At 34.3% G+C, this 13,059-nt stretch overlaps 1 protein-coding gene across 3 annotated transcripts in view; it reads right to left on the reverse strand.

The window, feature by feature from the left end:
• The window catches only part of SPATA17 (spermatogenesis associated 17), a 205,130-nt gene that overhangs the window by 169,006 nt on the left and 23,065 nt on the right, over window positions 1-13,059 (reverse strand). For all 3 annotated transcript variants that reach the window (XM_077886679.1, XM_077886678.1, XM_077886680.1), the window contains exon 4: window positions 8,237-8,287. In XM_077886679.1, coding sequence (XP_077742805.1) covers window positions 8,237-8,287 — 51 coding nt within the window. The remainder of the gene's footprint in view (window positions 1-8,236; window positions 8,288-13,059) is intronic.

Here is a 13,059-nt window from a genome sequence, read left to right on the forward strand (position 1 = left end):
GTACATGAGGCATGATCTCCATGTTAAAAATGAAGAAACTGAGATTAAGTAATTTGATCAAGTTCACATAACCAGTAAAAGAATAAATGGCAAAATTAGGATACAAACTCATCTCTGTCTTATTCAAAAGCCCAGACTCTTTCCACTAAAACATCTTATGAACGTAACACATAAAAAGAAAAAGTATGTGTATCTGTTCTTTCATTTAAAAGATATCATTTTCTAATATTATAAAATCAGTTTAACCAATCCCTAATTAAGATAGAGTACAGTGGACAGTCTACTATACTTTCTCTTACAAGAACAAATGACATCTTCAATTTTGCCTAAATTTCCTGTTGGTATCCCAGTACTAGTAGATCAACTTTTAATTTAAAAAAAAAAAAAAAAAGTTTTTTCAAGAGGCAAGATGACTTTTCATAACATTTCTTCTTAATTTCAAGGTGAATGGGTTATGACTTCAAAACAAAACAAAAAAAAAAAACGACTAGCATTCATGTCCTTCAAAGTAATTAGCAACTTTCAGAAGTGATTGGTATAAAACAATTATTGTCATTGATCAGCTCTGAATAGATAATTTCAAACAAAGTCATTGTGTGCTCAGCAGATTACAGCTTGTTAACGGGCAAGTTCTAAATGACCTCTTAAGCTAGTCAAATCAATGATGCATATTCCTCATTAAGTAACATCAAAATGTAAGTGGTCTTATAAATAATGTTTATTTTAAGCACTAAAACAAATGGCAAAACCTTGATATATACCAAAGCCATCTGCTCATAGAAAAGATTTTCCCTCCATTATTTACTTTTATTCCTCAAAATTCATAGTAACATTAATGTTATCAGAAGAGAAAAAAATTGTCTTCTCACCTAAAATTTAAATGAAGACATGGAAAACAAAATTTCTATTACTGACGATAATCTACATAGTATCAATTCTCTGCATGTATTTGAGAGCATACTAGTAGAATTCTTACTCATTACTATACTCTTAATCATTAGAATGCTCAACATTCTAAATTATACAGTAAGCACAGAAAAGTAAGTTTACTAAATTTTCAAAGGTGTTTAAAAAACAGTAGTATTCAAATTTCATACTAGATGTCACTGCATTATCATGTCAAAAACATACATTTATGAATGGAAATCTTAGCTAGATATTTTTAACTAATAGAAGATTCTGGATAATCATTCCAAAGGCAGTTTCTTCTCTTCAATATTGTTTCCCCACTCAGTACCTGACTTGACACTCCCTTTCACTACATATTTACTTAATCATTTCACAATGTTATTGGTACGAGAAGTGGTAGGAGGGGAGAAAAGATATTCTTTGCATGGTAATAGAACATTTAAATATCCATCCATCATTAGGCAAAAGCTTGGGGTGGTCTATATGGTTCTTTTCCTCTTATTCCTTGGGCTGACATTTTGGGATAGCTTCCTCTGAGTGAATAGGACTGTGTCTTAATTTGTATTTCTAGAGCCTAGCATCATATCTAGTATATAAGAGACTTTCAATATTATTTCCTCAATTATTTCTTTAACTATTTCTTGAATTATTCCTGATAAATTCCTATTTAATAAGTCTATTCATCTAATCATGGAGTCATTATTCTAAGTGTACCTACTTCATAGTATTACAAATATGAAAACCAGATTATAAATAGAAGACTGAAATGGATCTTTATATATCTGACACATATTCAACTATTTTTTAATTAAAGCCACCATATAATCATTTCTTATATTTTTATATTTCAGACAAAAGTGGGAAACAAGAAAATGGTTATTTGATGTTTCAAGGTACATTAGTGTTTATAAATTAAAATTTGTATTCATAGATCCAGACCTCTAAGAAGAAAGAGTCAATAAAGTTATGGTTACTTTGCAAATTGGTTGTTTCTAAGTGATCTTTAATCTAGTGATCCTCTTGTTATTATAGTCTTTACTTTTCTTAGAGTGAAGATTTCTATCTGAACTAAAATATTTTGCGACACTAATTTCAAGACAAATCATTTAAAGTAACTGAAACAATAGGGGATCACCAAAAATACTCTAGGTTCCAGAAGAATATCATTACACAAGTATATATGACTGATCAGTAATATGTACAGGTTTCCAAGGTAAAAAAAAAAATTCTCTTGAAATAATCAATTATATCTATAGCTTTTTTAAAACTTTGTAAGCTTTAAATTATTTCCAGTTTTCATTTCCCATAGGGTTTGAAATATGAAAAAGTCTAATGAAACATACGTTTTAAGAGATCTCTCAGACACTACACATTAGCACTTCCTTAAATTTGCATTAACATGATATTGTGCCAGTTGTCCTAGGACAGACAAGCAAAGGAGGCCTCAAGATGTAGAAGATAACCCAATGGAGGCTTTTCAAAGACTATAAGGAGCATATAATTTGCAGAGAGTTTACTTTTGTTAACTTCCAAACTCTGTAACAGATTATATATCCTCATTATGTTTAGTTTACTGAAGACCAGTATACTATAAGTGTTAATGTATAGAGAGATTAGTAGTTGAAAATCAGTCCTCAGGCGATGATGGAGGTCAAATCTTGATGCTAGCAAAAGCAACATGTAAAGGCCACAGCCTTCTTTTACAAGGAGAGTTTGTCATCTTAGCTATCCAATTCTGCCTGCAAGGGGAAGTATGTTACACTCAACTTGGTCTCCTACTGTCACTAAGTTTGGAATTCCCTAGTAAAATGTACTAGCAGCAAGATGCTCATGAATTTTGAGGACCAGGAATTCAGTGTACCAAGAAAAACAGAGCATAATAAAATTTCCACTGGAAATTTACCCTCAGTCCAGGGTTTACATATTTGTTTTCATCCAGATCCTGAGAGAAGGAAAAGACTGGCCGTCAAAGCAAGAGTACAAGTGGTCAGAAGTAACGGAACGGTGGGTTCCAACCCACAAGGATTCAATTTCTAACACTATCACTTACTAGCTATGTGACCTTGGGCAAGATACCTTTCTGTGATTCTATTTCCTCATCTTTCTATTTGGAATCATAATGATACCTATCTCTGAGAGTTCGTTGTGAGGATTACAGAGAGGAGTTAAAATATTTAAAATACTTAGACTGGTGCCTGGAGGGTAGTAGCTGCTGTACAATTGCTAACTCTTACTATTATTTACTAATGGTTCTGACTTACTAAGATTTGGGAATATGTGGTATTGCAATCTTTTTCCTGTCTGGCCTCAGAAACATATAGCTCCCATTGGCCATCAGTTTGACCAAGGTATGCTCAGATATCTGTCAGCAATATATATATTGCTGAATATATATATACACACACACACACACACACACACACACTAGTGTAATAAGTATGAAAATCTGGAAACATTCTATTGGGGAAATAGGAGCTTCCAAGACAAAGGTGAGGCTGGATATACATTCAGTCTCTTGGGTGGGGGGGGATCTTCCCTTCAACAAATGGAAGAAGTATATGATATATATTATTCCACAGAAGAGGCTTCATCTTGGATGGGGTCAGCCAGTAACCAAAAGTCATAAGCTAGAGAAAATACTAAATGATGAGTATCATGGATCAAGGTACTGGTGAAAAGGAACAAGTAATAGACCCTCGGATAGATGAACAATACCACTAAACTATACTTTTTTGCCACCTGGGGATGTTTTTTTAGTGGGTTTTCTATACATACAGTAATTTTGCCTTGATCTTTATAGTACTGTTATTAGGAAGCTGAGTTGCTAAGCCCAGTGTTTGATGGACCTGAGGTGACACCCAAGTGCTTAATTAGATGCTCACTGGCATCAGAAATGGAGGGTCAGTTCTATGCCAGGCTGTAAAAGGACAGACAATTGTATAAGTGGAATGTGGAGAGAAATGAGTTTAGCAACTGAATCAGTTCATGACATTTGTATAAGATACTAACAGCTGTTCAAAAAGAGAGAACTAAAAAAAAAAGTTGGGGGCCAAATTTAGACAAGATCCACAATGGAACAGTTAAAATGCTGGAGAAAAGCAGACTCCTAATCTGGAGTAAAGTTGAATTAAAGACCAAAAAGGCAATAAAGTGTCACACACAGAAACAGGAGGAATAGGGCCCCAGGAGCTAAGATAAAAATTTATTGAGCAATTTATTGCTGTATTAATTGACTGTCACTGGCCTAGCAGCATTATCAGTAACGGGAATTTTGAAAAGGCATACTGTGGTTTCTGACAGCAGCTTATATCATAGCAAACCTCCTTCAAACCTTTCCATGTTATGATATTTTAGCAAGGTCCCAAAGTTCATGAGATCTTCCATTCACATGAGAATTGCACTAACCAAATAGTACCTTACCACATCCAGTTTATCTATACGACATTAACCTCATCAGATTCTCAAAAAAGTCTGAAAGGTCCCCCAGCAAAGGTTTAAATCATTTCTAACAAAGACACTGAGAGACTTAAAAAGCATTTAAAACAAATGACTTTTTTTTTTATTCCTTGTTTAGAAAAGAATGGCCCAACGTTCACTGATTTATTCAGGGAAATTTATTTAACTAGATACTATAAGCCAAGAACTGTAGATACAAAGATTAAGAGGATAGGATCTGGGCCCCAAGGGACTTACAGTGTGTGTGTGGGGGGGTAGATACAGGCATGTAAATTAGTAAGGATAATAAAATGTTACAGGTTCTATAACAGAAGTATGTCGATGGTAAAATAGGACATAAAAAGAGAGAGTGATCAATTCTACATAGGTAGTGGGATCGTAAAGTCTTTAGAGAAAAGGTGACCCTTTAAAAAATAAACGCAGCAAATCAGGATATGAATACCTATTACATTAAAAAATCATATATGTATAATTTATTCTTTATTATAAAAAAGTGACATCTATATAGGAATGGATAGGCTAAAAATATATTTTTTAAATCCCTCTCTTCAGGAATGCTCCACTACCCTCTTTAACAACTGATGAGAATTTGTTGTGCTAGGAGTCAATAGTAAAACATAATCTGTAATCAGCTCAGTATATAAGGCAAATTAAGACAGAAGTTTTTCTTTTCTATTGTATGTGAAAATCTTATTCAAGATTTGAGTGCAGATATATGTTTGAATATTATTGGCCATATTAATTTCTGGTAGTTACTATCATTCTTAGAAATTCTTCCTCCTGGACACGCACAGCCACCCATATTTAAAGTATTTAAGGGATAATTATTTTGAACGAGGTTACTCGGTAACTGATGGAACTAAAAAGACAGAGGTGTAGACATTAGAAGTAAAACTTCAGCTAGTGGTATCTCACCAGGATAGCAATCTTCAAATGTGCACAACATGAAGGTAAATGGACCACATACTGGTCTCTTCAGCCACTCACTCCTGCAGAAAGCAAAATCTTCAGAGTACCATCTTGCAAAAATGCACTCCTCACAAACAAACTCAGTTCTGGTCACTGTGATCAACCAATGCTAAAATTTAATCTTTGTTAGGTAATCATTTTGGCCTCCATGCAAGTAAGCCTCATTCCTCATGTTAGGAACATGAATTAAGTACCTAGTCTATTACCAAGTCAACTCATCCAAGCCTCTCAAGGCAGACTCTGATCATCTTCATTAGAGAAGTGTTTTTATTACAAATTTCTCATGGTAGTGTTCACATCCTCCACATAGCCTCACAGAAAGTCCTGTGCGGCTTCATGGATCAGTTCAAGACTTCTTCTGCCTCACTTTAATGGTCACTGCATCCCCACCTCTACTCTTCTCTCCTGGAATGTATCAAATGAAAATCCAGATATAGCAAGAGAGACTTTACTTGAAAGAACTATTGTAAGGGAGAGGGAGTGAATGACCATCACAATAGATGAAGTGGACTATGGCAGTAGGAAGAGCACTTTGACCATAAGATCTATTTTATTAGGAAGATGTAAACAAGGCTAGAAAGAATCTGATATGGGGAAGTGGGATGAAAGGATGGCGTAATTGTATAGTAGACCAAACAATGTTTTACCAGGAAGCCAGCCTATTCTCAGGGGGTGGCAGGATTATATGCTGGCTAAAGTTCAAAGACCCAGGGGAAGGAGAGAACTTTAACCACAGTTTGGTTAATAAACATGTTTTTCCAATTGTTTGATGGGGACAGGCAGCTGAGCTAATCATTTGTGAGGTAAAGAACAGAAATTTGCGAAGGGGGGTGCTGTCCTTGGTCTGACATAGGTAAAGAAGGGACATATCTCATATCTGTGCCTCTAATCCAAGTCCTATGGTGAAGGACAATTTTTTTTTTTTTTCAGTAGGCCCTTTCAGAACCCAAAAGGTAGGGAGATATTGTTTTTTTTGGGGGGGGGGGATTTTTTTAATTTGTTGTTTTCCATGGTCACAGGACTCAGGTAAAGTTTAACATTGTTCACTAACATTAATCAAAGACAAGTTGATGGTCAGTGATGTTAGTAGGAAATGCAGCTGTTAGTATGATGTTGGTATAAGTCAAAAACTCTGCCCTCCAAGTAGCTTATATTGATGTGGGTTTCTTAGATATGCCTCATCTAGGTAAACAGAATCATGATTCAAGCCAGGTCAGAACTCAAGACGGAGATTGGGGGCTAACTAGCAAACAATAGAGTGCATTTTTTCTAACCCTGTCTTCTGTGCCTGTATCTCCCCTGGTGATCTATGCAGACATCTAAGTCTTAGGACATCAAGTGCTTCACATTCAGTCATCTACTGCTTTTTACTTTGCAGACATACCTGACACAAAGTAAGCAGAAAAGAAAGAATCTAACAGTGATGAAGGCTCAGAAGTTAAGTCTTTGTAAGAACTATACAGAGAATCAAAATCTCCTAAATTCCCAGATTTAAGCATTCCCATTGAAAAAAAGAAAACCAAATTGTTTTCCTATACTACAGTATTTTTAACAAGAATAAAGAGCCCATTGCAGCTATAGTATCTGCTTCTGGCTCAGGAAAAGAAGTAAGAAGATCTATTTCTCCCTCTTGCATTTTTCCTAAACCACAGAAGAGCAGAAAGGTGGGCAGAATGGCACCTGGGTGGCTCAGTCAGGGAAGCATATGCCCTTGGCTCAGGTCATGCTCTCCAGGGTCTGGATGGAGCCCCAGTAGAGCTCCCTGTTCACTGGGGAGTCTGCTTCTCAGTCCCTCTGTCCCTCTCATGCTCTATCTTCCTCTCTCTCAAATAAATAAATAAAATCTGAAAGAAAAAAGAAAAGAAAAGAAAAGAAAAGAAGAAAAGAAAGGAAAGGAAAGAAAAGAAAAGAAAAGAAAAGAAAAGAAAAAAAGAAAAGAAAAGAAAAGAAAAGAAAAAAGAAAAGAAAAGAAAGAAAAAAAGAAAAGAAAAGAAAAGAAAAGAAAAGAAAAGAAAAGAAAAGAAAAGAGAAAAGAAAAGAAAAGGAGACCATTCCTTGGGATAGGGACTCCATGCACACCTGTAACTGTGAAAAGCACCCTTCTCAAAGCAATATAAATAATCAAAATAATGTGATTTACCTGCCATAGTTCAGTACAGGACTTTCAGAAGGTATTTTACTACCTTGCTTCACCCAAAATAAAATCTATTATTAGTGGAAGTAAGAACTAATAGATGAATGAAAGAGAATATAAGGCAACATAAGTTTTAAGAACATTAATGAAATTCGCCAAAGTAATTTCTCCATTTATGATAGCTCTACAATTAAGCTATTATCATACTGTCTGAGACAAGATAAATAATCTTATTGTGCCCATTCCCAAAATCAGTGCAGAAACCAACCAGCCCCATAATCACTAGACTCAGCTTTCCATTAGGAAAATAACACATAAAAATGAACATAGAGATGATAGAAATAAAACTTCTAAGGTGGAAACTGCCTTTATTACTGCTAAATCATATGAATAATTTCTAATTGATTTGTATTGGGCTGGCATCTTATATTCCAGAACCATGTTCATCTATTTATCACAATATTCTATATGACATATGGAAACTAATACATTGCTTCATTAATATTTACGGTTTTTGTCTAGTTATGGCTCAGAGATATTTAACATTCTAAAACATAAGCACTGATAATTACATGTTTTACATTTTACTCTAATTTTTAATACTGCCAAGATTATTTAGTAGAACTAACTTTTTAACTATGTACTCTTTTCTCTCTAACCATTAGCATATCAATCAAATTTGCATTATTCTGGCTTGCTCATTTTATTAAAAGCGAATTCAGGGCACAATTGACTTTTCATTTGTTTAACAAGTGAAGAAATATTTACCCTGACAGCCATTGCGTTGTAGAGATTCATCTTCATAGCACAAGATGCTAACTGTGAATCAGAAAAAAAAAAAAAAGATGGCATATAGTTCAGTTACACAAAGACAGTGCAGCCTATTTTTACATATAAAAGATAAGAATCTTTATACATAATACATAATAAGAGTTCTAGGCTTAGAAAAATGAAATCAAACTTTGTATTGAAGAGATAGGCTTCCTAATACATAATGCAGGCTTAACCAGAAAAATCTATGGTAGTCAAACTAGGAGCTAATGGAGATATATGATCATAAAATGCTCTCCGCTGAGTTTGATAATCAATGGTGCTCTACTGAGAATAGAATAACAAAGCAGAAATATTCACAAGTGCTGGTGACACGTAGTATTGCATGATTTATTCACTGGGGTTCTTTTAGCCAAAACTCACAGAAACATAAAAGGAATTCATATTTCAAGACGTCTGGTTTAATGAAAAATTCAAAGAAATGCTGTCTTCAGTCGAAATCGTTCAAGGATATGGATGCAGTGATGGAGCAAAATTGTGCCTTCCAACCATCTGTACAAAATGTTATGTACTTAGCTGCCTCCTGAGTAATCCTTGGGAATTTTGTTTCATTTAATATTCATTTTAACACCATAAAATCATAAATACAATGATATCATGTTACAGCAAATCCCCTGATATAGTGAAGACTTCCTAAGGTCTTAGTTTCTTTCTAGTATAGACACATTTGTCTATTAACATACAAATCTCTGTTACACTACATAATCACTTAGCAACATAGCTTATTTCAAGGAAAATATTGCTTTAAATGAAGTTTCGACATCTGTTATATCTTTTAATTAAAAACATAAAATTAACATAATCCACGACAGTACAATAAAGAGTAAATGCAATGAAATATACATTTTAATACAAAATATTACTTTATCCATTTTTACTCAATTGAAATTCGCTCTACTAATATAACTTGAGTTTAGGTAATAGGTGCTGTGTTTCAGGCAAAAATCAGAAGTAAGTGCCTTAACCTTTTACATAGGGGTTTTCTTCCCTGCAACAAGCAGAAATTCATATAAAAGGGCTTCACTGTAATTAGGATTGTTTGAATTGCCTGGTCTGATCCAAAGCAAATTGTCTGTAGAGAGCAGCAGGGCTGGATTATTTATCAACAGTCTGAGCAATTAAGAAACAGTTGGCTGCAATATGTTATTTACAAATGAACACAATGACGTTACTTCATTCTAAATTCTTTCTTCGTCATAGCAAGCAAGGCATAATTCTTGGCATTTGAGGTGAATTTAAAAGATTTACTTTAATACCGTACTTCTTCAAGTCATATTGACGCAGATACAACAATTAAATGGCTTTATACAGGAGAAACATATTAAAAATTACCTATCTAAAAAGTTTGGGATCTGAAAGAGGCAGTGTTTCTTATCTTTATTATGTTGCTATTCAGTAAGCAGCACCAAGTGAGAGCTTTCAAGCCACAGATCTGAGTACAGGTCCTGACGTTGCTTTTACCAGCTGTGTGGCTTGGAACAAATTACTTAACACCTGCCAGTCTTGACTTCCATGCTCACAAAATGGAACAGTACATACTTCATGGAGTTTGGGTGAAGATTAAAATGAGATAAAATATTTAAGATGCTTGGGACACAGTTGATGATGATTATAAAAGGACTGTTATACATTTTGTAGCTAAAAGTATGTAATTTAACAGTAAAATTCCAAAATGTAAGAGGTTAAAATTCATTCTGAAGACGGAGAAGAGGGAGACCTAGCTTTTAAGTGAACGGATTCTGAGTTTTACAGCTAAAAGGTAGAACAGCACTTTGATTCCAGTGTATCATTCTCAAGTGAACCACTATTTGATATTGAGTTTGTTTTGGAAAGTAACAAAAATATACTTATGTGAAAAATATTTCATGATCCCACTTATACAAGGTATCTTAAATAGTCCAATTCACAGTGATAGAAAGAATAGCAGTTACCAGGGACTAGAGGAAAGAGGGAACTTTTGTTAAATGGGTAGAGTTTCCATTTGAGATGGAGGAGAAATTTTGGAGATAGGTAGTGTTGATAGTTGCATAAAAATGTAAATGTACCTAACACCACTGAATAATCCTACAATTAAAAATGGTTAATATGGTATATTTTACGGTATGTGCATTTTATGATTTTATTTTATTTTTTTAATTTTTATTTATTTATGATAGTCACAGAGAGATAGAGAGAGAGGCAGAGACACAGGTAGAGGGAGAAGCAGGCTCCATGCACCGGGACCCCGACGTGGGATTCGATCCAGGGTCTCCAGGATCGCGCCCTGGGCCAAAGGCAGGCGCCAAACCGCTGCGCCACCCAGGGATCCCAATTTTATGATTTTAAAAACACTAAAAAATCATTTGTGAATATGAATTGTTCATTTCCATAAGCTATTTTTGAGACACATCTAGACACTTTAAAATCTTACAAAATTTCTTTCAGCTAAGTCTTTTTATTCCCATTCTAAGTAATGATGCTTTATTAATGTGTCTTTTTGCTTACATGAGGAGTTAATATAAATCATATAAAAGCTCTTGTTCTTAATATTATTGGCTAGAATTCTGTCCCCAAAATGTGTTTTTTTTTCTATTCCATGGAGTTGGATAAACAAAGCATATCCTAGCTACTAAATACTAATAGTATATCCAACAATGACAAGCTATTGTAATTTCTCAACAGACAGAATTCTTAAAATTTTTCTATTTATTCATTTCCCATTTTATCATAAAATACTAAGTTTACTAAGACTAAAAATCTGGACTGAAATTCAAGCATAAATGATGAGTTTCACTGTAATGAAAATATGATTGTCAATTATAGATGTTTCCCCAAATGTTTGTTGAATAAATAAAGAAAGGGAAAGAGAGAGGGAGGGGAGAAGAAAGAGAGAAAGAAGGATAAACAGAATTGATACGTCACACTTACAATAGATAGGGCAGGAAATGAAAAACAGCGTTTGAACACTAAATCAACCGTTTGTTAGCTGTATGGCTTTTGCCACAGCAACTGCCTGGATTTTTACAAGGCTTCTGAAATGTTTCTTGGAGGATGTATTTTTTTAAAAAACATAATTTTCTGGGTGGTTTGTATACATGTGAATCTTTTAGACAGGGCTGCTATTCAGTGGGATTGACCATGATTACTGATAGAGGCATGTTTCATATTTTGAGTTTATTTGTTTCTTTCTTTTTTCTTCCTATCAGGTGAGTTATAATGGGATGATAGTTGGGGATAAATGAGAACCACTCTCTTAGAGGTCAAGTGATATTCAAAGCTTACCAAAATCAGATCCCAATTTTCTCCCCAATTATCTCTCACCGCTCCATTCCTTTAAAGCTCAATCTGATCAAATTACTATTTTTATTCTTCACCTCCATGTCCATATTATTCCCCTTCCTGGAAATGTTTTACCATTCTTTTCCGTCTCTCCAAACCTTATCTTTCCTATTTTTCTTGCAAACACTTATAGGAGAAACTATCTTTTCTCTCCTACTCCAAGTACTATCAACCAGAAGAAACTGGCATTCTTCTAGTTCCAAAGCATGTTTTCAAACCATTTCAAACTAGTAAGAAGTATTCCTTTGAAAAGGACAACAACAACAAACCATAAGAACAAGAAACCTTACTCTTGAACCTCCAGCTTTCCACATTTAAGACTCTCTATCTCTTTTGGTGTTGTCATACTTCAGGTGTCCGATCCCTGACTTGCTCCAATCATATGCTATAAAGATTTTGACATCAAGCTAATGGTCTAACTTTTCATCACAGCTCCTGCCATTATCCTGCAACCTTTCAAATTCATGTAGATGATATATTTAATCACTAAATCCCACAACTGCTGCTTTTCTCAGTCCCAAAGACCTATAGCCTTCCATTACCATAGCCATGTTCCAGAACTTATGAACTAGAAATGTTTCTCCTCTTAAGTCTAAACTCATAATGCAAATTTCTCTCCTAAACCCTGGTGGTTTAACTTCTCTTGAAAGTTTTTCTATCTGATTGAGATAGATTTAATACAGATATTTCTTATTCCCCATTTTTAAGTTCCTTCTTCACATATTTTTATATACAATGGCTACATGGTATTTTGCTACATGAATGCACCATAAATGATTTAATATTTCCTTTATTATTGATTATTTAGGTTGAAAACAAAAAAAGATGAGTTTCAAGGAGGAAATTGCCAATTATTTTCAAAAGCACACTTTAAAAAAAAACTTTTCATTAAATGCTTTATTTTAATTCTGGCATACTTAACATACAGTGTTCTATCAATTTCAAGGTACAATATAGTGATTTAACAATTCTACACCACACTAAGGGTACTCTTGAATCCCCATCACCTATTTCCCACTACCCACCTCCTCTCTGGTAACCATCAGTTTGTTCTCTATAGTTTAGTCTGCTGTTTGGTTTTTCTCTCTCTCTTTCTCTTTCTTCCTTTGCTCCTCAAAAAACAGAACACTTAAAGCAATATATATTCATAATGATTTTGAGTAACACATCTATCTATATAAACTCGACCAAATCAGCTGGCTTTGTTAGATTGGGCAGTACAAAGAAAATATTTGCATTAAAGTGATGACAATGGAACCTTCAGAAGCCATGCACATATGGATAACAGATCTGATGAGCATGAGCCTTTGTTATTTTCCACATCAGTGCTATCCTCATTTCATAATTTTGAGTATAATCATTAAAATGATTTATTATCAAATAATCGTGAGTATTTTGTGCATATGCTTTGCCTTGTTTGTTGGCAACTGATACGAATATGT

Source organism: Canis aureus, chromosome 38, assembly GCF_053574225.1.
Source record: "Canis aureus isolate CA01 chromosome 38, VMU_Caureus_v.1.0, whole genome shotgun sequence".
Classification (NCBI taxonomy): domain Eukaryota; kingdom Metazoa; phylum Chordata; class Mammalia; order Carnivora; family Canidae; genus Canis; species Canis aureus.